General features: G+C 43.1%; 1 protein-coding gene across 10 annotated transcripts in view; it reads left to right on the top strand.

Moving 5' to 3' along the window:
- MPZL1 (myelin protein zero like 1) overlaps positions 1 to 13,873 on the top strand; it is a 90,906-nt gene extending 77,033 nt beyond the window's left edge. For 2 of the 10 annotated variants that reach the window (XM_044442183.1, XM_044442190.1), the window contains 5 exons: positions 2,588 to 2,617; positions 3,437 to 3,474; positions 4,025 to 4,098; positions 6,818 to 6,923; positions 12,888 to 13,873. In XM_044442183.1, the coding sequence (XP_044298118.1) occupies positions 2,588 to 2,617; positions 3,437 to 3,474; positions 4,025 to 4,098; positions 6,818 to 6,923; positions 12,888 to 12,989 (350 nt within the window). In that variant the 3' untranslated portion in view covers positions 12,990 to 13,873. Of the gene's footprint in view, positions 1 to 2,484; positions 2,618 to 3,436; positions 4,099 to 6,817; positions 6,924 to 12,887 lie in introns of those variants that run through there. The other 8 variants (XM_044442182.1, XM_044442184.1, XM_044442185.1 and 5 more) reach the window with 6 other exon arrangements.
- The last annotated feature ends 13,763 nt before the right edge of the window (positions 13,874 to 27,636 follow it).

Raw genomic sequence — 27,636 nt, forward strand, 5'->3', positions numbered from 1 at the left:
AAAATAATAGATAAAACAATAACAGATAAAACCACATTAAGTAATACTAATAAAAGTTTTCAGCTGGCAATCAAAGCCCAGCCAAGTTCTTTAGCAAGTCTCTTTGAGAAGGGAATCCATAGTAGAGGAGTAGTCACTAAATCAACTTTTAGATCAACTTTCAAACAGGGCTTACAAATGGAAAATTAGATGATCAAAGCAGATATTTTATATATTTATTTAAAACATTTCTATGCCATCCTTTGCATGCCTGGAGATAGTCTTGTAGCTGGTAGCATGAAAATGTGTCTTAGCTGTACAACCTTCCTTTTCTTTTATGGATGATTCCTGGTATAAATCTCCTTTTGTTCTTGAAATATGATCTGTAAGAAGATATTGCAATTTAGTAAAACTACCACCTCCAGCTATTAACGCAGTCACTTCAGCAAGCTGAACTGAGGGAAATGAGAGTGGGAAGTGGGCAAATCCACCAGCACTGCTGAAAGACCTCTTCCCTCCCCATCCTTTACCTTGTGTGCTGTTACTTTTGAAACTTTGAGTCTTCTTTTCCTAACTATATGTAAGCTCTTCCAAGAAGCTCTTTGGCTGAGGTACAGAATGAAAAATACTTATAAAATAAGCAATAAATGGTTATCAGTTATGTTAGTGCAGGGGTCTTAAACTCACGGCCCGCGGGCCAATTGCCGGGATGGGCGGGGCATGGGGGAGGGGCCCTGTGGACTTCAAAGTGCTGGTGGTGCCCAGGCCGGACGTGGGGTGAGCGGCCCACCACCACCACTTGATGCGGCCCAGCTTCACCCAGACTCTACTTCCAGCGGCCCCCAGGTAAGTTGAGTTTGAGACCCCTGTGTTAGTGTATACTTATTGAGAATAAGGCATTGCTGACTAGATTACAGAACTTGAGTATATGAGTGTGAGAGGGTGTCAGGGCTTGCCACCTCCCACTTGGTGTCCAGTGAGCAGATAAGGGAAGAACGAACAACACTGAGGGATGGAATAGTTTCCTCGCCCAGGCAGAGGCTTCAGAGGAAGAGGCGCCGGCTGCAGCTGGCACAAGCTGATCCCTGGCAGTGGTGCGGATTGAACTCAATGAGGAGCACCTGGGGGAGGGTGGAGAACAGTGGAGAAGGGAGCAGAAGGCTGGGGTGATGGAAGAAGAGAGGCATGGGCTGAACATGGAAGAGAACAGTATAAAAAGTATAGGCTGGGGCAGGCTAGCAAGTGCGGCCACTAGCTGTGGGAGGTGAGGAGGTGAAAGTGGGGGCTGGTGGGGTGTCTTGAGACTGGGGAAGAGGGACGGAACTCCAGGCTGTAGAAGCTGATGCTGGCCTCATGGGAAGGCAACTGCTGAGGCAGGACAGTGCCATACCTAGTGAGATTCCTGAAACAACCATCAGAGCTGCTGCAGAGCCAAGAGGAGCGCTTGTCAGTGTCCTCTGTGCAAGGGAGAAAGCAGTGTCAGGGAGGCGTCACTCTCTGCCCTAGACCGAACCAAAGGATCTGTACATTTATCTCCTGATAAGGCCAGTGAGCTTTCTGGGGTTAAACGGTGTTAATTTCTGGCAAAGAGCGAATTCCCCAATAAACCAGTGTTAACAGAACCAGAGCTGTTCTTGGACATTATACCATGGAGTGGGGGAGTTTTGATGTTCCTCTCCCCTTACCAAATCTTACAGTGAGCTGAATGTAGTGGGTTAGCATGTGTAAGAGTGCTTGTTCTCTTACTTTACCTGTAGTTCAGTTGTGCTCTATGTTGCATATTAGGGCTCCTGGAAGCCTCAGTTAATGCAAACATGTTGGCTCTTCTTATACAAATACCTGTATCATGCATGCATACATTTCTGTGCCATGTACACTTCAAAACCATGCTGTACATGTGAATCCCTCACCCCCTCTTCTGCAGTTTATAATGGTGAGTCCTAAGTGATGCTTCCAGGTAACCTGTGCTCATGGTGGTGCCATGGAATCAGTTCCTCGGATGTGATGAGGTTGTATGTAAAATGGGGCACAAGAATCTTTAAAATACATGAAAGCAAAGACTTTGTTGTCTCCTGATCGATGCTTTTGAGCATTTTAAAGGGCATGCGCTGTTTGTCATGCCTAACAAGAGGTTTGCATATTTTGTACCCTGGTATGGATAGCAAACTACAAAATGGGGAACTGAGAACTGGCTTCTGGTGGGTGACCTTCCGCAATTCCATCTGCTTTTTATCCCACCATCTTCAGGGGGCTCTCTCAGAGGGAAGAGAAATTGTAAAGTATTTTGGGTGCTGAAAAATGGTATTGAAATGTAATATAAAGAATGAACACCACAGAGCATGCCTATTAGTTTCACTTCAGGTTTGATGTGTAAAAAGAGCTGTAAGGATACAGATGCTAATACAGGTGCACCCTTAATTTATGTGTTTGAAATTCAGAAGGAAAAATAGGTTGACAAATGTAAAAATGAAGTAAACTGAACCAAAACTTTCTTTCTCTCCTCAGGTAACTTGTATGTGTTTCCCATTGCCCTCATGGCAGGGCTAGCCATTCTTGGAGTTCTGGGTTTAATATTGCTCATTGTTCTTATTATGTGTGTTGTATACAGAAAGAAGAATTCTAAAAAGCATTATTCTGGGTAAGATATTCGTCTGCTAATTTCTTTACTTTAAAAAAGAGGCCTGAGTAAATTGACTTGAACAGGAATTGTTCCTGCATATTTTGTTTGTAATATTACATTGATGAGCTGAAAACACCTCCCACTCTGGACTCTGAAATTGTTAACTTCATATGCATGGCCCCTTTTCCATTTGTACAAGGAAGAGTTAAGGACAAATATGTCTAGAAGGATAAGCCCACAGTCTCTCTCCCTCCCCAAAATGAAGCAGCTCTGAGGATGAAGGTAAATATTGGACACCTTCTACATTGGAAAGTTGGATTGCATAATTTTATTTGTGAGTTTGGAGTGTGGCTGCCAATGCCTTTACAACAGTCTGCTTGCCAGAGGATTCCAACCTCAGCTTTGGGAAAACAGTCCCTCTACTATCTTCTCTGGCTTCACCATCTGCATGACTTCCTTTTTTGTTGCCGCCGCTGCTGCAAATATGATAGTTTTTGCCTTGAAGAGCTTTTACTAGATTTTGTTTTCAAAATAGAATATAAAGCTTTGGTCCAAGTCTTCTGAAATATTGCAAAATATTTTGCTGATGGGTTCCTTTGTGAAGTGGTGGTGGGACTTTATCTCCTTTGCATTATCACTTATCTCCAACAGAAATGCAGCTCATGTATACATTAAAAATGGACACACATACATTCTATGGGAATATCTATTTTTTACTACCCAACTGTTTCCTGCTTCTTATAGATTTAGTGAATGCTATCAATAAAGCCTTCAAAAATCCAAATTCTTAATGGGCATGTTTAATTGGCAACATCTTCCACTGTATCTTCTTTTCAGCTGTCAGTTTTAGCAAGGGGTTGCAGTACAGGGCAGTGGTAAGATTGAGTGCAGTGAAGTCTGCTGTGTAAGCTCAGTGTTCTTGTGGAAAGACTAGTTTCCTTTCTGCATGTGCTCTTTCCATAACAGCTTGAAGGCAGCTCACACTGTTCTGAACCCAAGGACCCCAAAGTCTAATACAAGTAATTAACTGTGTCCATTTTGTTATTATTGAAAGCTTCTTGAGGGTTTGGGATAATAATTTGCTTGCAGTAAATTATTCTACTGCTGTAACAGTAACCCAACAATGTAAAAATGGATAATGTTGCTTTCACTGACTACTCCAACTCTGTGTTTCTGCTGGTTACTAAGTGGCAAGATCCGTGTGTGTGCAGGTGTGTGCGCTGTAATTACTGATAAGGGTCAGATATTTTTCTTAGTCTAATTTCTAAATGAAACTAACACTAGAATTATAATGGATTGATTTGGGTGGTGGTGGGAGCCCTTGCATGGCAGTATCACAACTTCTGTTGTTCTGACATTTTGGTTTTTCCTTTCTGTCTTGGTGTGCTGGGATCGGATCCTGCTCTTATCTTCCTCTCCTTACAGAGATCCCGATATAGACGCAAGATTGGGAATGTAACAGGGCTGGGTCTCCTCTTCCAATCCCACTATATATCATGGTAACTAATCACATTGGTGGTTGCTCTTTGGTATTTTGTGTGTGTGTTTGTGTATACATTTCTGCCTCCCTTGCTGACTACCTGGCTAACATAACTCCATTACTTGTGCTGGAATTCTGTTTTGTAGACTGTTGGTGAAGGGGCAGCACATTTCATATATTGCTTGAGTTTTGTTGTCCCATTTATTCAATTGTGGCAGCGATGCTACTTTCCTTCAGAATTAGTACCCTCTCCCCTGGCAGCACTCTCATGTGCATGAATGAATGTGGAGGATTTGGATTCTGGACACTGTGAAGGGAGAAAATCATGTTGTGTTCAGTAAATTGTGTTCACTGAACACAAATTCAGTGTTATTCTTAGATTCAGCGCAAAGTTGTATGAATTCATAGAATGAACTCTGGACATTTTACTCTTCCTTTGACCACTTTGTGTGCTATGATGCAATCCTAGTAAGAATGGAAACACATTTACTGGTACTGAAATAGCTTTTTCTCAGTACTGTATTTCCCTGTGCTGCATATATGTGTGCTTTTAAAAAAAATTGTTCCTCCTGGAGAAGAGAAAATAATGGCTTGCAAGGAACTGCATTCTGCTTAATGTCATTGTCACACTGTCATGATCCATGTGTATTTGTACATGCTATGTATGTGATATGTAAGGCAAAAATAATTTGGGCAGTCTTCTCCAATTCAGTGCTGTCCAGATTTATTAGGAACTCCTGTCATCCCTAACAATTAACTTTTCTGGTTGGGGCTGATGAGAGTTGTAGTCTAAAACATCTGGAGTACACCCTATTGGTGAAGGAGGCCACTATATTTGACAGAAAAGCCACTTCCAGGGTCAAGGTTGTAAAATTTAAAAAGGGAAATTATCTTTTCCCTGCAGATTGTTCCCTCTTATCCAGATCATCTCTTCCCTGTTGGCTGTTCCCCCTGAATAGCTCCAAATGTATATTGGGAAAATGTGCATTTGGATCCAGCAAGGAAAACATTAAACACATGTAACCTGCTACAACTCCATTTATTTAAATGCTGCCATAGGCTTTCTGGGTGGCTTGCATCATGATAAAATCCATATATGCAACATACTAAACAATATGCAACACAATAAACTCCACTATCACATTGAGGCCAATAACAATAAAAATTCATAAATTAACTAGCAAAATTAAATAAGACAAGATAAACATAAACAAAGTGAATATTATACAAAGGATCCAAAATAAAGTATAACCCAATTAATAGTTAATTAATATCAATGTCTGGCATTGATCGTAAAATCATAAAGGCAGCAGCATTTAATAGTATAAAATCTTTGAAACATTATTAAAAATCAACAATTCACCTATTAAAATAGCAGTGGAACAAGAATGTCTTAAATTTTATACAGTTATTTTATTATTTTATACAGTTACATGTATTTTATATTGCTATTTATGTATTTTAATTATTTGTAAGCCGCCCCGAGGTTTCGGTGAATGGGGCGGCCTAGAAATTTTCTAAATAAATAAATAAATAAATTGGCATCTAAAAACAAGAAAAGTAGGAGCCAACCGGACCTCCAGCAGAATTGAATTCCAGAAGTGGGGTGCTATGCTTGAAAAAGCACTTATATCAATTACCTCTCCAGAAATGGACTTTTACGTGCAGAAACAATATAACTTGACCCTCAAGTGTGTGGGCATGTATGTATTAAAAAATATGAATGTATTCATGTTCGGTTTAATTTGAAAAGTTTGTGCTTTATTCCTTTAAAAAGACAAAAGGCATTTATTTCTGGGATGATTCCTCCTTGTACATGTGGAAGGAAGAAGCACCTGCTTGAGGACATGGCTTACATATATATCAAGAGTAAGCCCTTTCTAAATAAATTTTCCTCAAGTTTCTAAAGGAATTTGACTTCTTCTATAAATACATTAATGGACAGATTTCTGTATGCATGCATACAGACCATTTGTTAAAGAATTGGAACTTAGAAGTCAAGGCATATTCCTTAGCTTGAGCAACCATGAAGACAAAATACAGTGGTCTTTTATTGTTTGTTTGTTTTAAAGGTATTTGTATACCACCTTTCATTTCCCAGAGTAGTTTTCAGTGCAACTAAAAGCAAACAACAATAGAACAATTAAAATAAAAGCAGTGACAACTTCAGTTTGAGTACTGAGTTTAAAATAAAGCAACCTTCCAGTTCTTAAAATTCAATTCATTAAAATTCCCAAGAAAAGAAAAATGTCTTAATCTGTTCTATTCTACACCTATTCCATTCTGATTATTACAAATAGGATGTAATAAATAAAAAGACATTACTCTTCCTGCTATTTAGAAAATAATTAATCTTCCAGTTGTGCAGCTACTATAGGTCACTTCCAATGCTTCACCTAGATGTGGCAATGAACCACACCCCTTGATTCTGACAGGCTCCCCAATGTGGCTGGAAGTAGCAATTAGCAAGAATTTAGTTCTTGTGAAAGCTCTAGCAGGGATCCTTTCTTCCCCCCTAAGGCTATATTGGATCCATGTGAATAAGAAAAAGAGATGTAGGAGCTTCTGCACTGAGCAGAATAGGGAAGAGTATGTATCTGTCACTCACTGAGATCACCCTTTACTTTGGCCTGAGTTGCCACATCATCTTGCCATCACTTGTTTTGTTTTTGTTCTGTTTTTCATTTTGTGTTTACTTCTTGAACATTGTCCTGCAAACTGCTGTGCCGCCTCATCAGCTGCAGTACCTCTGAGAGCTTGGTGTCTCCAGTTAAGCAGGCTCCACGGAAGTCCCCCTCCGACACAGAGGGTCTGGTAAACAGCGTTCCCATCCGATCACACCAGGTAAATGGCATCATGCTGCTTTGAGTACTCTAACGTGGAGATCACCAAGGTGACAGGAAAGGTGGTATCCTTGTTGAATGGTGGAAGAGCCTCCATAGTAGGAAAGTATTCTGAGCACAGATGAGTACCTGTAAAGAAAACCTCTGCTCTTGTGGAAATAAACAGAAAGCATGAAGAGCCCTTGTATTTCTGCAACATGCTTGTTAGCTCTGGTACTTGGGATTATTTAGAAGACTGAATAGGGACACTAGTTAGCTTTAGTAAAGAGTTGTTGCAATGACTGTGCTTCAGTAGCCTGTCCCTTTGTAGCTTTTCAGTCCTTTGAGTGTCATTTGTGTAGGCTGATTTGTGCAAGGCTTAAATAGTTTGCTCCTTCATGAAGCACAGGTTTGGAACTAGGTGGCTTTTTAGCTCCTTCCAGGTGTAATTCTGTGATCTCAGCCATGTGGAGTATTTAGATTTCTGGATTCTTACTATCAATACAACGATTCTTACAATTAATTTCTAGATTCTTTTCTTAGAGCTAATATTGTTTTAGTCCCTAATGATTTATTGTTCTTCCTGCTACTACCAATGATCACCACATATTTTTGCAAGACCACTGGGTATTAATCAGACCTTGAAAATACCAGTTTAGAGTATTGCTCCATAGGAAGTAGATGCTTTTTAGCAGATTACATGGAAAGAAACTGAGACTATTTGCAAGAAGGGATATGCCAGTGACATAGGGAAAGTTGTTTAAGATAGTGAAAGAAATAGTCATTTTTTCTTTCTGACTGGAAAAATTAAAATAAGAGAATGGGAACAAAATTGTTGTCTAAATTGTTCCTTTAACTTCCTGTCATTGTCTGGCAGGTGATGAGGGATGGGGAGACATGGAATAGGTTAGAATCCCAGTTCTAACCCCTGAAAAACACTGTGAGGACCCTGCCTTCATACAGCCAGCACAGTTCTTTGTGTCAGCTGGGCTTGAAAGATATTTAGGGTTAGGGTCTTCTTCAGCACCTGTCTAGGGGGAAGGCAGGGTGGGAAGGAACAATACAAGACTGTCCTTTGAAGAATCCTGAGGGGGGGGTCATGAGGAGGGGAAAACATTTAGATGGCCAACACTGACTGTCTAAATGCTTTGGAAAGAGGGCAAGAGCAGCAAAGAGGCAATACTAATCCTTGCACTCTTCCCACTTTCCAGTCGCACAAGATGGCATCCTCCATCAGATAAATCTATTCTAAACTTCATGAATCAGTGGAAAGTAGAGACTCTATGGTCAGACTGAAATGCTTAAGCAAGGGAGGCTTTTATTTAAAAATAGTAAGGTAGCCTTTCATAAAGCATATTTATACAATTGCATTTGAAACAGAAAACAACTAGATGACCTTGTAGATTCGTGTTTTTTATATGTCCACTACATGTCTACTAATCATGTAGTTTGACATGATTGCACATTTTCATGTAGACCTAATAAAAGGATGTTCTTAAGAACTATTTTTACGTACCCTGCTGATCCTCCTTCCTTGATTGAAGCTGATTATTACAGTCATGTAAGTAAGTTTCTAGTCAGCAAGATTTTAATTAGCCTGATGAAAGCTGGCAGGGGAGGAACAGAATTCTACCCCATTCTCCAGTAGCCAGTTGCATTTCTCTGCTGAGCACAGAGAGTGGAGAGAGTTGCGCCACCCTTCCTCTGCCACTTGATTCACTCATCTCCATATAATTCTGTGTTGCCTATGGCTACCAGATGAGTGTGCAAATATGAGGATGGAATATTAGATGGACCTTGAAGTAAACAATGGTATTGATGGAAGCAAATTATTTTCCTTGTTACTCCTTGGATAAGCAACTATTGGCAGTTGGGTGATGCTGGCTGAGAGACCTTTTGTATTTCCTCTGCACAATAGGGGAGGCAAAGGATTTTGAACTTTTAAAAGGGTGGCTTCCAACTTTCTTTAAAAATGAAAAAGAAAATAATGAGTATGTAATCCTCCATATAGTCAGCTTCCCCATGCCTATTTCTCAGTGAAAACATGCTTGAATGGTCATATTTCCAGGAAAGTGCATGTGATACTTCCACACATCATACTTCTTACAGGCGATTTCTCTGTTGCAGTAGGGATATGAAAGGAGCTAAGACTGGGCAAATGGAAACAATTTTCTCATAGCCTAAATAGCAATAAACAAAAGAGTTTATTTTTTAATAAATGTTTAATTTGTCAATTTGCTTGTTTAGAATGGGTTTGTCTGAGGAACAGGGAGCTACAAGTGCTTTTGCTTTAGTGCTGTTTTTAAATATATCAGAGCAACCTGATTTGCACTTCACATTGTAATTAGTGGGCTGTTTAGCTAAGGAATTATCAGAGACAAGTGAAGCCATGAGTATGGTGCTTCTTGCAGCTCATTATTTCACTCCATTCCTCAGTAGTTTTGTGTTGTGTGAACCTGGTTGTTTATGGGTTAAACAAATGCAAACTTAACCCAACAATTGTTCATGGTTTTGTTGGTTTAATTCTGCATTATTTATTTTATAAACAACTCAGAGTTTTTGGATGTGTACATTATGGAAAGAACCCAGGAACAAGTGCTTTTAAGTTACTTGGAAGCAGAGAAGAGGAGTATGTGATATGGAAGCTTCACTATGTTGACTTTGATATCCAGACTTTTGCTTCTATTCTCACTGAGAGTGCTGTGGAGGTCTTGTGGCATATTTTTAAAATACAAAATTAAGCAGAATGTGGATGCTACTTTCCCAGTAGTCCCTGTTTTCAGGCAGTGTTCTTGCTTACAGAGCTGGTACCTTTGTACAGAAATGGAGTAGTGATATTGTCAAGATGATGAAGGTTTTAAAGATAAGAAATTGAGAAAGGAAGTCAAGGTAGTACCTGAACAAGTTTTCAGTATGATACTTCAATTTCAAGCATATTGAATAGCCATTTGTGAGTTACCTGTCCATAGTCTACTAGCATCCTACTCCCCTTGATTTTCGTTCTGAAATTGGTTAATGTAGCTTGTTGTGAAAACAGGAGGTTTGTTGCCTGAGATTGTGGTTCAGATGGCATGCATGGAATCTGAACCTTATATGATTATCGCCCTTGTAAACTGACAGATTACTCATTTGTTTTCACTCTTGTCCTTATCACTAAATTCATTTGAGGTTTCATCTTGTCATTCCTGTGAATGTTTGTCTAGTGCCAAATATTCTAAGTGGCTCTCATTCCCCTCTCTTGTTTGTCTGGCTATATTTTTTAACATAATTGTCAGTGTTCACTGATTTCTAGTCTAATGCTGACCTGACTGGTTATCCAGGTTTCTATATGCATAGCAGATATCCAAATTCCCTTACCCTCCTTCTAATATAAAAATATCATGTCAGCTATAAATTTTTCTATTTAAAACTTTGTAAGCCACACATTCATACTGTTCTTTTGTGATGCAGATACTTCTGCATGCCGCTTTGGCAGTTCTGCTCTGGCAACTTCAGCTTATTACCCTGATACTGAGGTATAGGAGAGAAGATGCTGAAAAATAACAACATATCTTAAAAACAATATACAGAGTATCTTCCCATTGAGAAATTCTGAGTGATGCTTTCAAATAAAAATTTGTAATGAGTTAAACTAGATACTGTTCATGCTAATGAAACATTACTACAGTTGTATTCTCAAAATGTTACTGCATGACACCATGCTAATCTTCTAATAGATCAAGGGCTCTTATGTTCCAGACAAATATTTGTTATATGAATTCTCTCTTCCCAGTCTATAATTGAATAGGAGCTATTAGACTGTCACTTCTTGGATAACTCAGATGTAAACGGTTTATTAAAGGACAGTGATTTCATATTGAAGAAAAGACTATTGTCCCTTGTCTTGATTGCATTCCAGGAATTAACAGCATAAACTTTTGATGCAGTGCTGGTTGATGTGAGAGATTTCTGCTTTTCTATAAAAGCAAAGCAAATTCATTTATAAAGCAAACAGGAAGATCCATGTGCAGAGCACGACTCATTCACATGGCTTCCGTAAGAAGCCTTCTTAGGGCTTTTGATGGTGTTGAAAACAACTCCTGAACTGAGCAGTTAGCATAGGGAATCTATTGTGCAAGAGGTTTCTAGTAAAAAAATCTTGCTATGCCTTCCTTCTTTGTGATCAGTTATTTTCAACTAAAGAATATCTGTGTATTCTTAGTCGTCTATTCCTAGCTACTTTCTCCATCTAAAATGCTTAACTGCATTGTTGATCACCAAACAAATTCAACTTCAAGCTTTTCTCTAAAGAGATGAAATTTTAGGGCCCATCAGGCACTTTGCTGTGTAAACAATTCCAATAAACTCTAATATTTGTAAATGTCCTTGTAGTCTCATTACAATTGCATATTCCCAAAGCAGTTCTTTCTGATATGGTGAAAGAATGGTAGGCCAACTAAAATTTGATTACTGTAGTGTGTTGCCAAGGACATGGTCCCTCAGGTTCAAGTCTTTGAGGGATGCACAATCTCATTAAACATAAATGTTTATGGGTTATTCCTTGCTGCATTCTCTGTATTGATACACCATAAATTTTACTGCCATCTAGAGGACTACAGGCAGAACAGGTAATTTTGCTAAGTAATATTTCACACTGTATCAGCTTTCTGGACACTTGAGGCAGTGGGACACAGATTTCCTAAAACATAATACAGTGGTACCTCGGCCCAAGAATGCCTTGGTTCATGAACAAATTGGGTCACGAACAAAAATTTCTGAAAAAATTTGGGTCGCGAACACCACTTTGGGTGGTGACCAAGATCGCAGCCATCTCCTCCCTCCCCCCACCCCCAGTGGAAGGCTGCTGCAGGAAAGACGGGAGCAGCAAAGCAGACCTGTGGGAGAGATGGCTGAGATTCTGCCTGTCTTTCCTGCAGGAGCTCACCTCGGATCAGGAACTCCTTCCCTGCATGAATGGAACTGTGATTGCGGCCATCTCCCCACCTCACCCTGGGTGGGGAGATGGCCGCGATCGTGCTGGGGGGGGGGAGATGGCCGAGATTGCGGCCATCTCTCCCTCCCCCAGCGTGCCATTTGCACCGCCTCTTCCTCCCCCAGTGGGCCCACGATCACACCCGTCTCTCCCCCCCACCCCCCAGTGTGCTGGGATGATGGGCGTGTGCAGGGATGACAGGCGTGATCTCGGTCATGCTGCGGGGGGGGGAGAGGGCCATGTTTGGGGTGGGTGGGTGGAGATGGCCGCGATCTTTGTTGTTGTCACTTTGCTTCACATTTTTCTGATTTAAAAAATGGTTACAGAACAGATTAACCTTATTTACACTGAACCTTATGGGGGACTGTAACATGACTTATGACCAATTTGGGTCACGACCAGAGTCCTGGAACGGATTAAGTTCACGAGCCAAGGTACCACTGTAGTATTTTGGAACTGGGTTGAGCTACAGTTTGAAGAGCACTATTTTGACCTCATATTTGCTCAGTTTAGTAGATGAAATACACAGTTTAAACATGCACCTTTCTTTAGTATGTTAACAGAACTTCCCATGAACTTGATATGAAACATGCCTGCTTTGGTATCTCTTTTAGTCCTGAGAAACCTATTAATGAGCTGATTTAGCAGGGCAGTGAATGCTTGGTGTTTTGTCTTGGAATATGAATCCTACTCTGTGGTTCACTGCATAATGCTATAGGCTAGAAAAGATTCCATCTTCCTGAGGATGTAAATGACAGAGGACATTTTCTGATCATTTTGCTTCTGCTTTATGTTGGCAGAGGGATAATTTTCAAGAGAAATCTTGCACAGCGTATCACTAAACCCTGTTGGAAGAGAGCAAATGTTTCAAAATAAAATGTATACACCTAATACAGTCTTATCTGTTTGTTATATTCTCCAAGGTTTCATTAACTAATCTGTAGATTAATTCTGGCTTTATGCTGTTTCAATAGAGTTTGCCTCCTTACTCTTGCTTCTTCTTCTTTTTTTTAGGGCCCAGTAATTTATGCACAGTTAGATCACTCTGGAGGGCATTGCAGTGACAAGATCAACAAGTCAGAGTCTGTGGTCTATGCTGACATTCGGAAGAACTGAGGAGATCCCAACTACCCAAAGCTAAACAAAAGTTCAAACTGGAATTGCTTGAAGAATAAATTGACCCAGTGAACTCACATGTGGCCTTTGATGCCTAGGCTAGGACCAATGCATGTGCATACAGAGAGAAAGAGATTATATATGTATTGTGTGTAAATAGTCTATTTAATCGTACAGAAAGAACAGTGTTGCATGTTGAAATATAAGAATTCTGCTTATAAATTGCCAATATTTTTTGTATCTAGGTTAAGAGGAAGAAAGCAAATATTCATATTACACCTGTAGGTGATTTGTTTTAATTGTTCTATGGTAAAACTGGAAAATTCCTGGTTATCTAATGGATTTGATACTTTGGTTTTTACAGGCTGTTACTTTTGATGAATTGGACATGAAGAAAAGTGTTTATGTATGATTCCTTTTCCTGATCTGGTGCTTTCCACACTTTTTAATTTGTCCTCTTACTCCAAGACCTCCATCCCCAGATGAAAACACCCACAGTTGGCTTCATCTCCCAGCCTGGTCTCATTGGATAGAAGTAAACATGTATATTCAGGGCATTAACTAACATTTGTCTGTCTTTAAGGCAGTGCCCCATAAACAAAAGGGCTTTTATACATACTTGCATAATATTTAATAAGGCATTTCTAATGATGCAGCATTAACAAAATTCCCACATTTCTCTCCCTCTCTAGCCATAAATTCTTATGGTTCTATTGAGATTTTCTCAATGAAAGTGAATCTTGGTTTGCTCCTTGAACAAAACAGGACAGTTAAGTAAGAGCTAGGTGAACTTCTTCAGGTTGATCTTAGCATGGGTTTTCTGTAAAACTCATGTGGTCTGCTTATCAGATGTGGCATTTGTAAAATAAAATTGTTAAAACTTACAATAATCTCATACTCCTCTAATCACTCCCATTGCCATAGAGACTGTACGTCATTATGGAAATCATAAATATGAGAGAACAGGACAACAGCCAAGTTTCCTCTTCAAGCAGACAGGACCAAGTTTCTCTTGTTCTAGTTCTTCAACTGCTTACAATTATAACTTCAGATAGAAAAAGCTGTAAGTTTAGGATGAACACTGTACCCCTGCCTTTGTTCTTCTAATGGTGCACATACAACCTCTGAAGCAATTTCTGTCTCCTATTTTTCCAAGCAACATTTTAGGCATACTATCTGCTGGTACTGCGTCTTTTTCTCCCAAGTACCTTGTATGCTTATTTGCTCTTACATTTCCTCATTATTCGTTTAAATTGTAAAATATTTAACACTTTAAAGATTATTTGAGAGGCAGAGGTCGATCTGTGATTGACAGCAGGGCTGGCCAATCACCTTTGTGCAAAGCTGGAAGAACAGACTGAGCTTCAGCAGGGACGGGAACTTTATGTCTGTGCAAAATATGGTGAGTGCACTTTCTTGGTAGACTCACTGCTAAATTGATGTATATCTGTATATACCCTTTAATATATTGTTCCTTAACAGCTCTTTTAAAAATAGAATAATTAGAGGATATGTTGACTGATACTGCAGATAGTAAATGGATTGGAATGTTGAGTACTGGCTTGCATAATATGCCCATTTACTGCTCTCTCTTAACATCTAAATATATTTGGGCTGCAGTCATTAATCTACATACTAGGAAAATAAGCTCCATTTAACTTAGTGGGACTTGCATTTGAGTAAACATGAATAGGGTTGTACTCTTGGAGTGGAGTCTGGACATCTGCACAAATAACTTTGGCCTGGCATAAGCTGCTGCTTGCAGAAGATTAGTAGTTATTCTTGTGGTCCCTGTGCATCACACAGATGGGCTCTTCGTATGTGTGGAGCGGTTTTTTGGGAAGATTCCAAAGCTGATTAATTAGCATTTGGTAGGAGCGTGGCTGTAAATGTAGCTAGCATGAGGGCGGGGTTCCTGCCAAGACCTCAGTTCTTCTTCAGCCACCATTGTGAGCACATCGGGATGTTCTTCTGCTTATCTCATGAGTTATAGTTAACTCCTGCCTGGCCAGGCCTCTCTCCTTCTCATTTTTCTTCCTCGCTGCTCAAAGCCAAAAAAAGAGGGGGTTTTAAAATTATTATATTATGACAGTGGGATCAGCAGAATACTGCTGAATCCCTATTTCATCGTGCCTCGTCAGGGAGACAAGGTGGCGGTTAAGGCTCCATTTGCAACTGTACTGTGTGTGGGAGCAAACTCCCTCCTACGGATGGCCATTCCCTTTGCCTTTTTTGCTTGGGAGAATCTCACATTGTTGACTCTTGTTACTACTGCCAAGCTTTTACACCGAGCTGATTGCTTAAAAGCTGAGCTTTGGAGCCATGCATTAAATGTGGAAGACCACAGCTGTCCACCTCTGGGGCCCTGCTTCCACATTAGATGAGACACTAGCACCTCTGCTGGCAAACATTCCTAAGGTGGCAAAGCAGAAAAAGATGGGAAAGAAGGTAAAACCACCTAAATGACTCACCCTTAGTAAAGAGAAGGGGAGTGCTAAGAGTGCCCGAACACATTCTGAGTCCTCACTACCCTCTGGCCTCCTTTGTGCTGGAGACACGGTGCCATTGCAAGACCAGAACAGACCCACTATTCCACCGTTGAGACAGTCGCAAGACCCATCTTCCCAGCCTTCAAGAAGCACTTTGGTGTCAGAGGGAGAGAAAATGGCCTTTTTAGTTGCCATTAATTCTGCTCGAGGAGTAGCTGAACTTGCCGCCTTCTGAAATGACTATATACTATTTTCCATAAAGTCATTCTCTTACCTGAACCTACCTTCCTACCTAAGGTAGTTTCTTATTTTCATATCAATGAGCCTACAATTCTACCTTCGTTCTTCCAGAATCCCTCTACTCCTATCGAAACCACTCTGCATTCCCTGGATGTGAGAAGGGCTCTTGCCTTTTATAAATCAAGAACCCAATCTTTCAGGCAAACTCAGAGACTGTTCATTCTATACAGAGAACTGTGCCAAGGAAGCCCAGTTTCCTCTCAGAGGTTCTCTATGTGGATACTATATTCTTTTTCCCTATATCCCCATCCACATGAACCAGGACATCATCCTACTAGTCTTCTTCCCAAACCCATCCACCCCCATTGAAGCCACCCGTCACCTCCTGGACGTTAGGAGGGCCCTCACCCTTTTACAAGGCCCAGACCAAGACTCTCCACCGCTCAGAGTGCCTCTTCATATGCTATGAGGGCCCCAGAGCCAGTGAACCCATCTCCAGCCAAAGACCCTCGAAGTGGGTCTTCAGTACTATCTCCCTTGCCTACAAGATGGCCAAAATGCATGCACTCCACATGCACCCAAGCCACATCCACCGCGCTACTGACTGGTGTCCTTCCGCAGGAGATCTGCAGGGCTGTGACATGGTCCACACCCTTGACCTTTGTCTGCCACTGTCAGCTAGACGTCCGTGCCAGATGGGACTGCACCTTTGGAAGGGGAGTCCTCTCCTCAATCCTGCAGGGACGATAGCCCATCCTCCTGGAAGGGAAGCTTCTGGAAGGGAAGTCACCCATCCTTCTGGAAGGGAAATCACCCATTGGTGTGTTTGCACAGATACCACAAAGAAGAAAGGCAGGTTGCTTATCTGTAACTCGTTCTTCGAGTGGTCATTCATGCACTCACACAATCCACCCTCTGCCCCATTAGCTATTCTCAGCTTCTGCCCCATATGGGCTAGGGCAGGGCACAGTCACAGCTTCCTCCGCAGGACAGCTGGGAGCCCTTGCATGCCTGGGACAGCACGACCTTCAGGCACTGAGGGACTGGGTGGGAGCTGCCTCCTTTATACTGCCTGTGCAAGGGGCAGGCCTGGCTCCCGCCCACTCCATGGCACCGAGCTTTGGAAGTTTTCTCCGATTGAGGCCTTACGCTGTGCGCCAAGCCCATTGGTGTGAATGCACAGATGACCACTTGAAGAACGACAGTTATAGGTATGCAACCTTCTTGGGAAACCTGTCATACTAGCAAGTGCTAATGATATCTCACTGGAGTTGGTTTATGGTTGGGTAACATGGTTTGAATAAATGCCCTGGATTTTTTAGTCTATACTGTAGCATTCTTAGTTTAAGTTTGAGTGGATACTTCATCTTGAAAGCAAAAGTGAACCTGTTCTTCCTCATTAAAGAGAACTGCAGGTTTCTTCAAAATTTACCTGTACTTGAGGGATACTGTCAATAGGTCACAGAAAGGAATACATTATATAAGCAAATCAACTCCTTTCCCTCACTCATTGCTGAGTATCTAAACAATAAAACTTGCTTATTAAGAGTAAAGACATAATGAAAACATACCAAATGAATGAATTTGCTTGAATGCTAAAGAAGTATCTAAATGGTGCTTTTTCACACAACCTACTTATGATCACCATATGAAGAAATGGCAAAATCCATACCATACCTACTGCCCCATAACCTATTTCTGTTAGCACTCTGCTTCTGGGGTAGATGTACATGACAATTTTCTTCCCATTAAAGAGGTTCTTCTTACTGGAAGAATTTATATGCTATCTCATTTTCTAATTATTGACTCTCCTTCATTATTGGAACCTTTTTCTTTTAATTTGAGAATTTAATGCCATTGTACACAAACATTCATAATAGATGAACTGCTTTGGGAACTGCTTGCCTTAATTTATTTTACCAGAGCATCATGATCAATCCCACATCTCCCCTGTCATCCAGCTCACTAGACAGACAGACAGACTGACAGACTGACTGACTTTATTTCGGGCAAAGACCAGCTCTGTTCAATAAATACAAAGTAAATACATAAAACATTATATTAAACCCCCACTCAGCTTAACAAATGCTTCAGCATAATATCAGTCATCTTAAGTTGATGACAATCCCAGACTTTTTTGGGGGAAGATAGACGTTTATTATCAGCAGGTCCCATTGAGCAAAATGAACAAGGATAGCCATTGCTTGTTGTATGTAAGATGGCAGCATCCTTGTGCTTACTCTCAAAGACGTGGCGATTAGAATTCCTTGGCCTCCTTTATGTCTTCCATGGCCTCCCCAGGAACTGCATCAATGGCGTGTGATTGGAAACCATTAAGTAGCAAGGTCCCCTGGATCCATGTTTCTTGTAGGAGTACAATGTCCTTAGAAGAAAGATAGCCTTTGGATTCAGTGTCCTGCAGAATCCCAGCCCATTCATTTATGTTCCATGTAATAAGGTTGATTTTATTCACATACCAGTCATTTGATTGTCATTGGGTCTCAGAGGTGTTACCTTCCAGCTCCTGGGGACTCCTTTTTTCCTCACGCAGCTCAGTTATTGACTGTAGGGGCAGTCCAACTGAGGGAGCAGAGGAGTCCAGCCCATTCCCTCCCCGTGGGGGGGGGGGGGGGTCAGCTGGGGAATGTATTGGACCTGATTTTACGTAGTGTCCAGGCAACACTTGAAGACTAAAGGCACTGAGCTGGGGTATCCAAGGGACATGGCAGTCTCTTTCTGTTACATTATCTAGCTCAGTGCTAGGTTCAGTGCTTGTTGGTTTTGGTCGACTTTCTGTGCGTTCCCCAGTGACTTTCGGAGGTCTCTGGGTCTCATACAGTGATCTTATTGGAGTCAACTTCCTTGTTCTTTGTCGTGGCCTCTGTGCATCACACATATGGGTACTGTGCCTGCGCAGTGCCTGTGGCCGGAAGATTGATAGCTAACGGTTTTTGGCGGGAAGCTCCGCTCCCCCTCCCCCCTGTGGCCTATAAAGGGCGGAGCGTCAGCCATTTTGTTCAGTCTTTGCGACCGCCGTTCGCTGTGCCTTGTGCCGCTTTCGACTTTCGCTTCGACTATTACCTCATTCTCGAATTGTCCTCTTATCCTAGTTTTTTTTCCTCTCCTTGCTCCCAGCTCATTATTCTGTGTAGCTTTTCTCTCATTTCTTCTTTTGATCTAAAAACAAACAAAATATATATATATATATATATACTTATCCTCTTTACTATCTCTCTTTTTCTTCCTCTTCTTCTGCGATGGCGCAGCGAGCGGCTTTCCGCAAATGCGTGGATTGCGGGTCAAAAATGGCACCAACTGACCCGCATGACCTATGCCTCCTCTGCCTGGGAGAGGGGCATAGGACGGATAAATGCGTGCATTGCCTGGCCTTCTCTAAGCAGGCCAGGAAGAACCGCGAAAACCGGCTTCGGAGGCTCCTTTGGGATCGGGCTCTGATGCAGTCAGACCCGCTCGTCATCGTCCCAAAACCTGGCTCCGCTTCTGTGGCCGCACCCTCACGGCCTTCGGACGACGGTGTGTCTGCTTCGGTGGCCCCCTCTGCTTCACATAAAAAGAAGCATGAAAAGCGGAAGCACGCCGAAGAGAAGTCGGCAGGCCGTAAGAAGGCCAGAAAGGAGAAGGTCTCCAAGCCTCCAAAAAAGTCCAAGACTTTGGACCATCCCCTACATCGGAATTCGGAACCAATGGGACCCTCGGCACCGGTGGCGGTTACGATACCGACCCCACCCAAACAGGTCCTCCAGGAGGCTATGCAGGTTACCCCTCAAGGGTCTCCCCGCCATTCGGTTGAGCTCCCGCCTGTACCCCTTCCAACTCTACGGGGTTCAATTTCCGATGGAGAAATCCAGGACTCCCCTCCTAGGGTGAGGTCACCGACACCCATGCCCACGGTGATGATGGAAACGGACGTTGGCTTGTCTCCACCAGGGAGCCGGAGGAGCCGCTCGGTAGAGCAACGCCCGGAGAGTTGGCGTCGCCCTTATTACCATACTTGGGGCGATCCGCACTCTGTAGGGTACTACTGTGCTCCCAGGACACGATCATCTCCTCCACCCCGCGACCAACCGCGATCAGTGGATTCGAGGCGGGTGCCACCTCGATCCCCACAAAGTGGAAGCAGCCGCTCCTTCTCGCCGGTGGAGTCATCATCTTTGGCCCCACCCTACTACGGTGCCGATTCGGCTGACTCGGAGGTCGACTCAACCTCCGCAGACGTCGCTGTGACATCCCAGGGTCCTGCGTCACCCGACGAGTCCCACGTCTCCTTCGTGGAGCTGATGTCGAGACTTGTCCAGTCCCTGGACATCGACACTGCCCAGCACCCGGGACCGTCGACAGACAAGTTTTACGGCGTCGTCCGCGGGGAGCAATCGACATTTATCGTTCTGCCACTTATAACCACCTTGCGGCAGGTGATGATGCAGCCCTGGGACCTGCCATCACATCCTCAGCTGACGTCCAGGAGGTATGAGTCGATGTACAGGGTTCGGGAAGAGGATATTCCCTTCCTCCTCAAACACCCGAAACCGAACTCTGTGGTCGTCGAATCCTCGCAGGGCAGAGAGGCGAGAGGACACACGGCACCGAGAGATAAAGAGGGCCGAAAAATAGACTCCCTGGCCAGGTGAGTCAATGCTGCTTCAGGCTTGGGGCTTCGCATATCAAATTATGAGGCAACGTTGGTGAGATATCAATATTTTATTATGCAGCGCCTCCGCAACGTCGCCTCCACCCTCCCGGACCACCAGGGTGATCTCGCGAAGGTCCTGATCAAGGAAGCCATGCAGGTCGCAGTGCAGCAGTTATCCACGGCAAGGCACCACGTGGATACTGACTCCCGGGCCTTGGTCGGTGCCGTTTCTCTTCAGAGGCATGCATGGCTTCGGAATTGTAATTTCCCGGAAGAAACCAAGCGGTGGATAGAGGAAATGCCTTTCGATGGATCAGGGCTTTTCCATTCTCGAACCGACCATAAGCTCAAGAAGCTCCATGAATCGAAGATGACGACACGCAGGATGGCGATCCAGTCTCACGCCAGACGTAAGTGGTCCTGGAATCGTCCATCCTACAGGCAATCATATCAACCGAGGCAGCAGCCTCAACACCGCCAGCAACAACAACAGCAGCGCCACCATCCTCAGCCCCAACAGCGTTTTCAGCAGGGCCGCCGTCGTTTTGACGATCGGAGGCGATGCTGATGGGACTGGCGAACCATTCCTCACACTCCTTCAATACCCACCCCCCTCTCATTTGGGGATCGGCTTCGAAGCCGACTCCCCATTTGGGAGTCCATCACATCTGACCGGTGGGTATTATCCATTGTTCAACACGGCTATCGAATAGAATTCGACATCGTTCCTCCATCAAGTCCAATCCGGTCTACTGTATGCTTACCGGTACTCCTCGACGAAATACATCAACTTCTTCGTAAAGGAGCGATTCATCAAGCATTTCCATCTGACAGACTTCACAGATTCTATTCCAGATACTTCACGGTCCCTAAGCGGGATGGTGGTCTACATCCGATTTTGGATCTACGGAACTTAAATACGTTTATTGTACCGAGAAAGTTTCGTATGACTACCCTTCAAAACATTTTGCCGTTGTTAAGGAGAGAGGATTGGTTCGCCTCACTGGACTTGAAGGATGCCTACTTCCACATTTCAATTCACCCAAATTACAGGCGTTTCCTTTGTTTTGCGATTGCAAGCCAACTTTATGAGTTCACAGTTTTACCTTTTGGACTGGCTAAGGCTCCAAGGGTTTTTACCAAGTGCATGGCTCCTGTCTGTGCCTTTCTATGCCTTCAGGGCATACAAATTTATCCGTACCTCGATGACTGGCTGTTGGTCTCACAGTCCAGAGAAGGACTCTTGGCGGCCATCCATAAGATCTGTGCCTTACTAGATGACCTAGGCCTACGTATTAATACAGAGAAATCGTCTCTTCTTCCGACACAGACGCTCACCTTCATTGGAGCCTGCTTGGATTCGACGTTGGAGAAAGCTTTCCTCCCGCAAGACAGACAGCAGACTCTTGCTCGCCTTGTCCATCGAATCCGACGAGAGGGAACAGTCATGGCGAGGTCTATCCAGAGGGTCCTGGGACATATGGCATCCTCAGTTGCCGTGGTTCCACATGCCAGACTTCGGCTTCGCCCACTACAACTATTTTTCAACAGGGTGTATCACCCTCAATGAGAGCCACAGTCCAAACTGATTCGGACCCCATCTTCCATGCTCCACTCTCTGCGCTGGGGGCTGAAACCAACCAATCTGACGATAGGAGTCCCCTTCAGGGCGTGACCTCCTACGATAACCCTCGGCACTGATGCGTCTTTCCTAAGATGGGGAGCGATATGCTCTGGCCTATCTACCCAGGGTACGTGGAATTGTCTAGAATCCACGAATCATATCAACTTCCTGGAGCTACTGGCAGTCTTCAAGGCCCTTTGTTCTTTCGAGGACCTCCATCATCAGATTGTTCAGATAACCTCGGACAATATAGCGACCATCTTTTATCTGAACAAACAAGGAGGGACGAAGTCACCAACTCTAGCCAGACTCTCGATGGAAATTTGGGACTGGTGCATTCAGAGACACATCGCGCTGATGGCTGTTCATGTGGCTGGCATAGACAACGTGCTCAGCAGGCACATGTTCACCTCTCACGAGTGGAAACTGGACCCTCGTACGCGCAACCACCTTTTCAGGTGCTGGGGGTTCCCCGATGTGGACTTATTCGCTACCCAACGGAACAGGGTGTGCGAGGCTTACTGTTCGAGAGCGGGAATCGGACATGCATCCCTAGGGGAAGCATTCATGATCCCTTGGAACAACATGCATTTCTGTGCCTTCCCTCCGATCCCTCGTCTGATGAAGGTCATAGCAAAGATCGTGCACGACCGGGCATCGGGGATACTAGTTGCCCCTTGGTGGCCACGTCAAGCATGGTTTGCGAAACTACTCGACATCTCTTGCGGGGAATTTCTTCATCTTCCATCGCTCCCATATCTTATAACACAGGTGGACGGCACGCTTCGCCACCCGGACTTGCTCTCATTGAACCTAACAGCGTGGCGAATTTGATGATTGACGTTCCATTGATGCCGACGATGGTTTCGAGAGTTATGAATCCGACAGCTTCTACTAATTTATCGGTACCGACGATGGCTTCGACCACCTCGGATCCAATTGTCGAATCCAATCACTCGGGTGCTTCCCCTTTCTCTGATCTCTCTGCACCATCCGGTTCGAGACAAGACCCGTCAAATTCGAATCTGACGTTTTTGCACCCTGATATTCAGCATATCATCAACTCTGCCTTAAAGCCATCCACAAGGAAGTCATGTAAGGCTAAATGGAAACGTTTTTCCACCTTTGCCGAGTCGTGTTCGTTCTCCCCATTCCTCTCATCTATTGAACAAATTCTTCAGTTCCTTCTGGAATTGCACCATTCCGGATTGAAGCTGTCGTCCATTAAAGTTTATACAGCCGCGATAGCCTCCCACCGTGGATTAGTCGACGGATCACCTCTGTTTTCTCATCCTATCCTAAAGAGATTTTTGAAGGGCCTATATAATCTTAACCCATCAATTAGACCGGTTATGCCCACATGGAGCCTTTCTGTAGTTCTGCAGGCCCTTATGAAGGCCCCCTTTGAACCTTTAGCGAGGGTGGATCTCCAATTGGTTTCTTGGAAGACGGTGTTTCTTGTAGCGGTCACTTCAGCCCGGAGGGCCAGTGAACTTTGCGGTCTTCGAATAGACCCTCCTTATCTAAACTTTCACAGAGAGAAGGTCGTTTTACGCCTCGACCCGTCTTTTTTACCCACAGTGCCTACACCTTTCCATACAGGACAAGACATTGTGCTGCCTGCTTTTTTCCCGTCACCGTCGACCCCTTTGGAAAGATCGTTGCACTCACTTGATGTTCGCCGTTGCTTAGCCTTCTACCGATCGCGGACGGAGTCTATTTGACGATCCAATAAGCTATTCATCAAATATTCTACTAGGGATCAGGGTGATCCAGTCACTCCACAAAGACTTTCTAAGTGGATAGTCCACACTATTGTCTTGTGCTATCAGTTAGCTAAGCTCGAACTGCCTTCAGTTCCCCGAGGCCATTCTACTAGAGCTGTTGCAACCTCGTCTGCGTTCGCATCGGGGGTCCCGGTTGATGACGTCTGCCGAGCCGCTACTTGGGCGAACCTTTGCACCTTTGCCAGGCACTACCGTCTCGACGTTCGAGCTCGATGGGACTGCTCCTTTGGTAGAGCTGTACTCTCCTCTGTTCTTCACTGAGGACACCTTCCCTCCTCCTTGATGGTAAGCTTGTTAATCTACCCATATGTGTGATGCACAGAGGCCACGACGAAGAAAAGCAGGTTGCTTACCTGTAACTGATGTTCTTCGAGTGGCCATCTGTGCAGTCACACAACCCACCCGCCGGCCCCGCTCGGTGTCAGTGAGTGGACGCATTGACAGCTCGGTGTCAAGGAGAAAGGCATCTTCGGTACTGACCATCCCCCTTTTTTATGGTACCGACACACACACAGGCTTCGGCAAGGGGCGGCATAGAAATGTTTTAATAAATTATTTTTTATTTTTTTTATTTTATTTTAATAAAATTAAATTAAAAATAAATAAATAAAAAAAGATTTAAAATTATTAAGATATCGTATGTTTGGTCGCAAAGACTGAACAAAATGACGGACGCTCCACTCTATAGGCCACAGCGGGGAGGGGGAGCCGAGCTTCCCGCCAAAAACCGTTAGCTATCAATCTTCCGGCCACAGGCACTGCGCAGGCGGAGTACCCATATGTGTGACTGCACAGATGGCCACTCGAACATCAGTTACAAGTAAGCAACCTGCTTTTCCCACTAGTGCCTTCATCTCTGGTTCCACTTCCATGCCATCCATTGTGGCAGTCATGGGGTTTTCCTTAATCAACAGGGAATGGAGTGGGCTATTATCCAGTCCAGCATTATTGGTTAGCTTCATGTTACAGTCTGTGATGTGAGCAGAGGTATCCAAGTTTAAATCCAGAGAACTCATAAAGGAAGAGTCAGGATCCGAGATGTCGCTGTCTCTCTCCAAGGCCAGGTCTACTTTGTGTTGTCCAGTTCTCATTGGCATTAATAGTTCCTCTAGTTTGTTCCTTAGTTTTGCAAGACCATCTTGCTTGGTTGGCTGGCCGCCAGCCAGCTCACAGTGACTGTTCACTGGCTGTTTATCTTTCATGTCAAGGTTAGCCTCCTCCACAGCTGTTTTGAGTTATCACTGATGAAGTGGTGCCATGATTAACCCTTCTAGCTCTGGAAGGGATTCTAACTCCCATCTCTTTGAAGGCTCTCTGTGAGATTATGTCATACCCTCTCAGATACTGTGCAGAATGAAAACGTTGTAAGGGCACAGTAGGTGATTTAAAGTCTACGAATAATCTTTTGTGGTCCGTTTGTGATGGTAGAAAGTGGAAGTGTTTTTAGTGCAGTGGGGGTATAGCATGATTCAGCAACTCTGTCAGAGAGGTAAGTAAGCTTTCCTTATTTGTCCAGAGTTGAGCATCTTTCTTTGGAAAGGATATTAGGACCTGATTTGTTTGGAATACTCTCTGTACTCTCTCTTCAGTCTTATGTTGTGCAAGTTGCATTCGCTCAGAGTTAAAGCGGGGGGGCATGGAGTGTTGGCATCTTCCTCCTCCTCACCTCTTTGTTCTGACTTGGGTACTGGGTGGCCATTCATTTGGATTAAGGCTCCTAATTGCCTTTCAGTTTTGTTTAAATGTTCTAGAATCGAAATTAGAGTTTCTGCAGATATAAAGCAGATTTCACCTAACAGCTGAGACAGGCAATTTGACTGCGGAGGGAGAGCATATTCCGTCATCAGGCTGTTTACTTTCGTCCTAAAGGTGTTCTGTTTCCTGCATTCTCCTTGACCAAGTTTTTTAATTAATGGACTGCTTTCTATCTTGACAGGCTGAACTAGTGATGGGGGTTGTGACAAATGCCAAAAGTCTGCTCTTAGTACTGCTCCCAATACTCACAGTGTACATAGCTCCATTGGAGGGGAGAAAGCTTTTGATTCTATGTGAATGACTGCAGTCCATTCGATGTGAATAACTGCAGCCAAATGAACCATATAGGATCCTATTACTGTTGCAAAACAAAAACTATTATTATTATGTAGAAATTAAAGGAATCCTTTAATTTCAACACCATATAACTAGTGGTCCCCCCCACATGGTCCTTCATCTTCACCTGATAGTAATTCTCTTGACATTTTGTTTCAGTTGCCATCAGTGATCTATGTTGACAGTGTGATCATCCATAACTAGGGAACTGCAACTGGAACACACAAATCTGTAAGATGATTTAGGAATATCAAACTGGCCATTTGTTTGCAGTGTGTATCTCAGTCTCTCAATTTCTTAAAGTTTAGGTATTGTTTACAGTATATTGGAGAAACATTCATTGTCCCTCCTCTCTCCTATTGCACTTGCTCCTTCATAGATCATTTGGCAAATGCAAAGCCTCTCTCAGTAAAAATGATGGCATCCTTACAACTGATTATCCCTTTAACCCATTTGGCTGAAGTGTGTTCCATGGTCTATATTCTAATATGTAAACAGTGTCCCTTCTAACTTTAAAGTGCAGTCCAACCTTTTTAAAATTCAGTTTGCCATCAACTTCAGAGACCGTAGATTGCCCATTTTAGAGAAAACAGACTGGGGTAAATATGCTGCTAGGTTTCTACTCCTTAACAACTGTATCTTCCGCATCTCATTTAAATACTTCCTGGAATGTTTAAATAGATGTTCTGCACAGAAAATTACCATGCTTAAGCATTTTTATTTAATAGAGTTTGGGGAAGAAATTGATGACCTTTCAGATTTTAGCAGTTATATTTGTGCATGAAGCATTTCTCTTACTAGTGTTGTGTGTGTCTACAATATCAGCATTTCAGTCTGTGAATAGAGAAACTGGAATGGTTCTGTATTAAATTTTTTAAATTGTCACAGCACCTGTTTTGTAACTTGCTTTGTATAGAGAACTCAAAGTTTTTCCTTTTTTGTACAGTCAGTTCCAGTGAAGTGAGCTGGTATTTAATAATCAACAGATGAGCCATGAAGTCTGTGAAGTCTTGTTCATAGTTTACATGTAATTGTCTGAAACATTTTAAAACCAGATTTTTTCAATTTGTATAGGATAGGTGGGGAATTACATTTTTCCTTTAATTCTTTTTTACCAGCTGAAGTGCTAGGGGACACCTCAGCCCATGTAAGGGCAATTTTCCTATGGTGCTGTTTTCTGTGAAAGGCAATCAAGATCTAATGAAAGACTCCCACTGTGAAAGATCACTTCCGAAACTTTGGACTTCCTTCTCAAGAATTTTTTGCCCTAAACAATTCCATATAAGTGAAAGTACCCTTTTTTACTTTGTTTCTGCACTTTTAAAAAACTGGAATTAAATTTTATATTGTACAGTCTTTTCTTCCACACCTTTTCACAAGCAGCTGCTGAATAGAGCAGAAAGGACTCCTCAGGAAGTTCACTCATTTCTGGAAAGCACCGCTATGAGGGCACCACACTATGATGCTGCTAGATTGAGAGGGTTGGGGAGAAAGGGGCAAACACCTATAAAATAGGTGTATAATGTGGGGAAAGAATTTATTTTACGTGGTCTTTAATGCAGAAGCCAGTGGTTGCATACAGTTTCTTTTGCTTTGCTTCTACTTTGGACAGTCATCCCATTGGATATTTACATGTTTTCTATTGTACTCTTGTGAATATTTTAATACACTTTTTCCATTAATGGTCTGTTGTGTATGTCATGATTTGTCACTTGCCAAGAGACACTGAAAGCTATTACTGTAAACTTCTGCTATGAAATGTCAT

Source organism: Varanus komodoensis, unplaced genomic scaffold (assembly GCF_004798865.1).
Source record: "Varanus komodoensis strain SLA01 unplaced genomic scaffold, ASM479886v1 scaffold4, whole genome shotgun sequence".
NCBI lineage: Eukaryota > Metazoa > Chordata > Lepidosauria > Squamata > Varanidae > Varanus > Varanus komodoensis.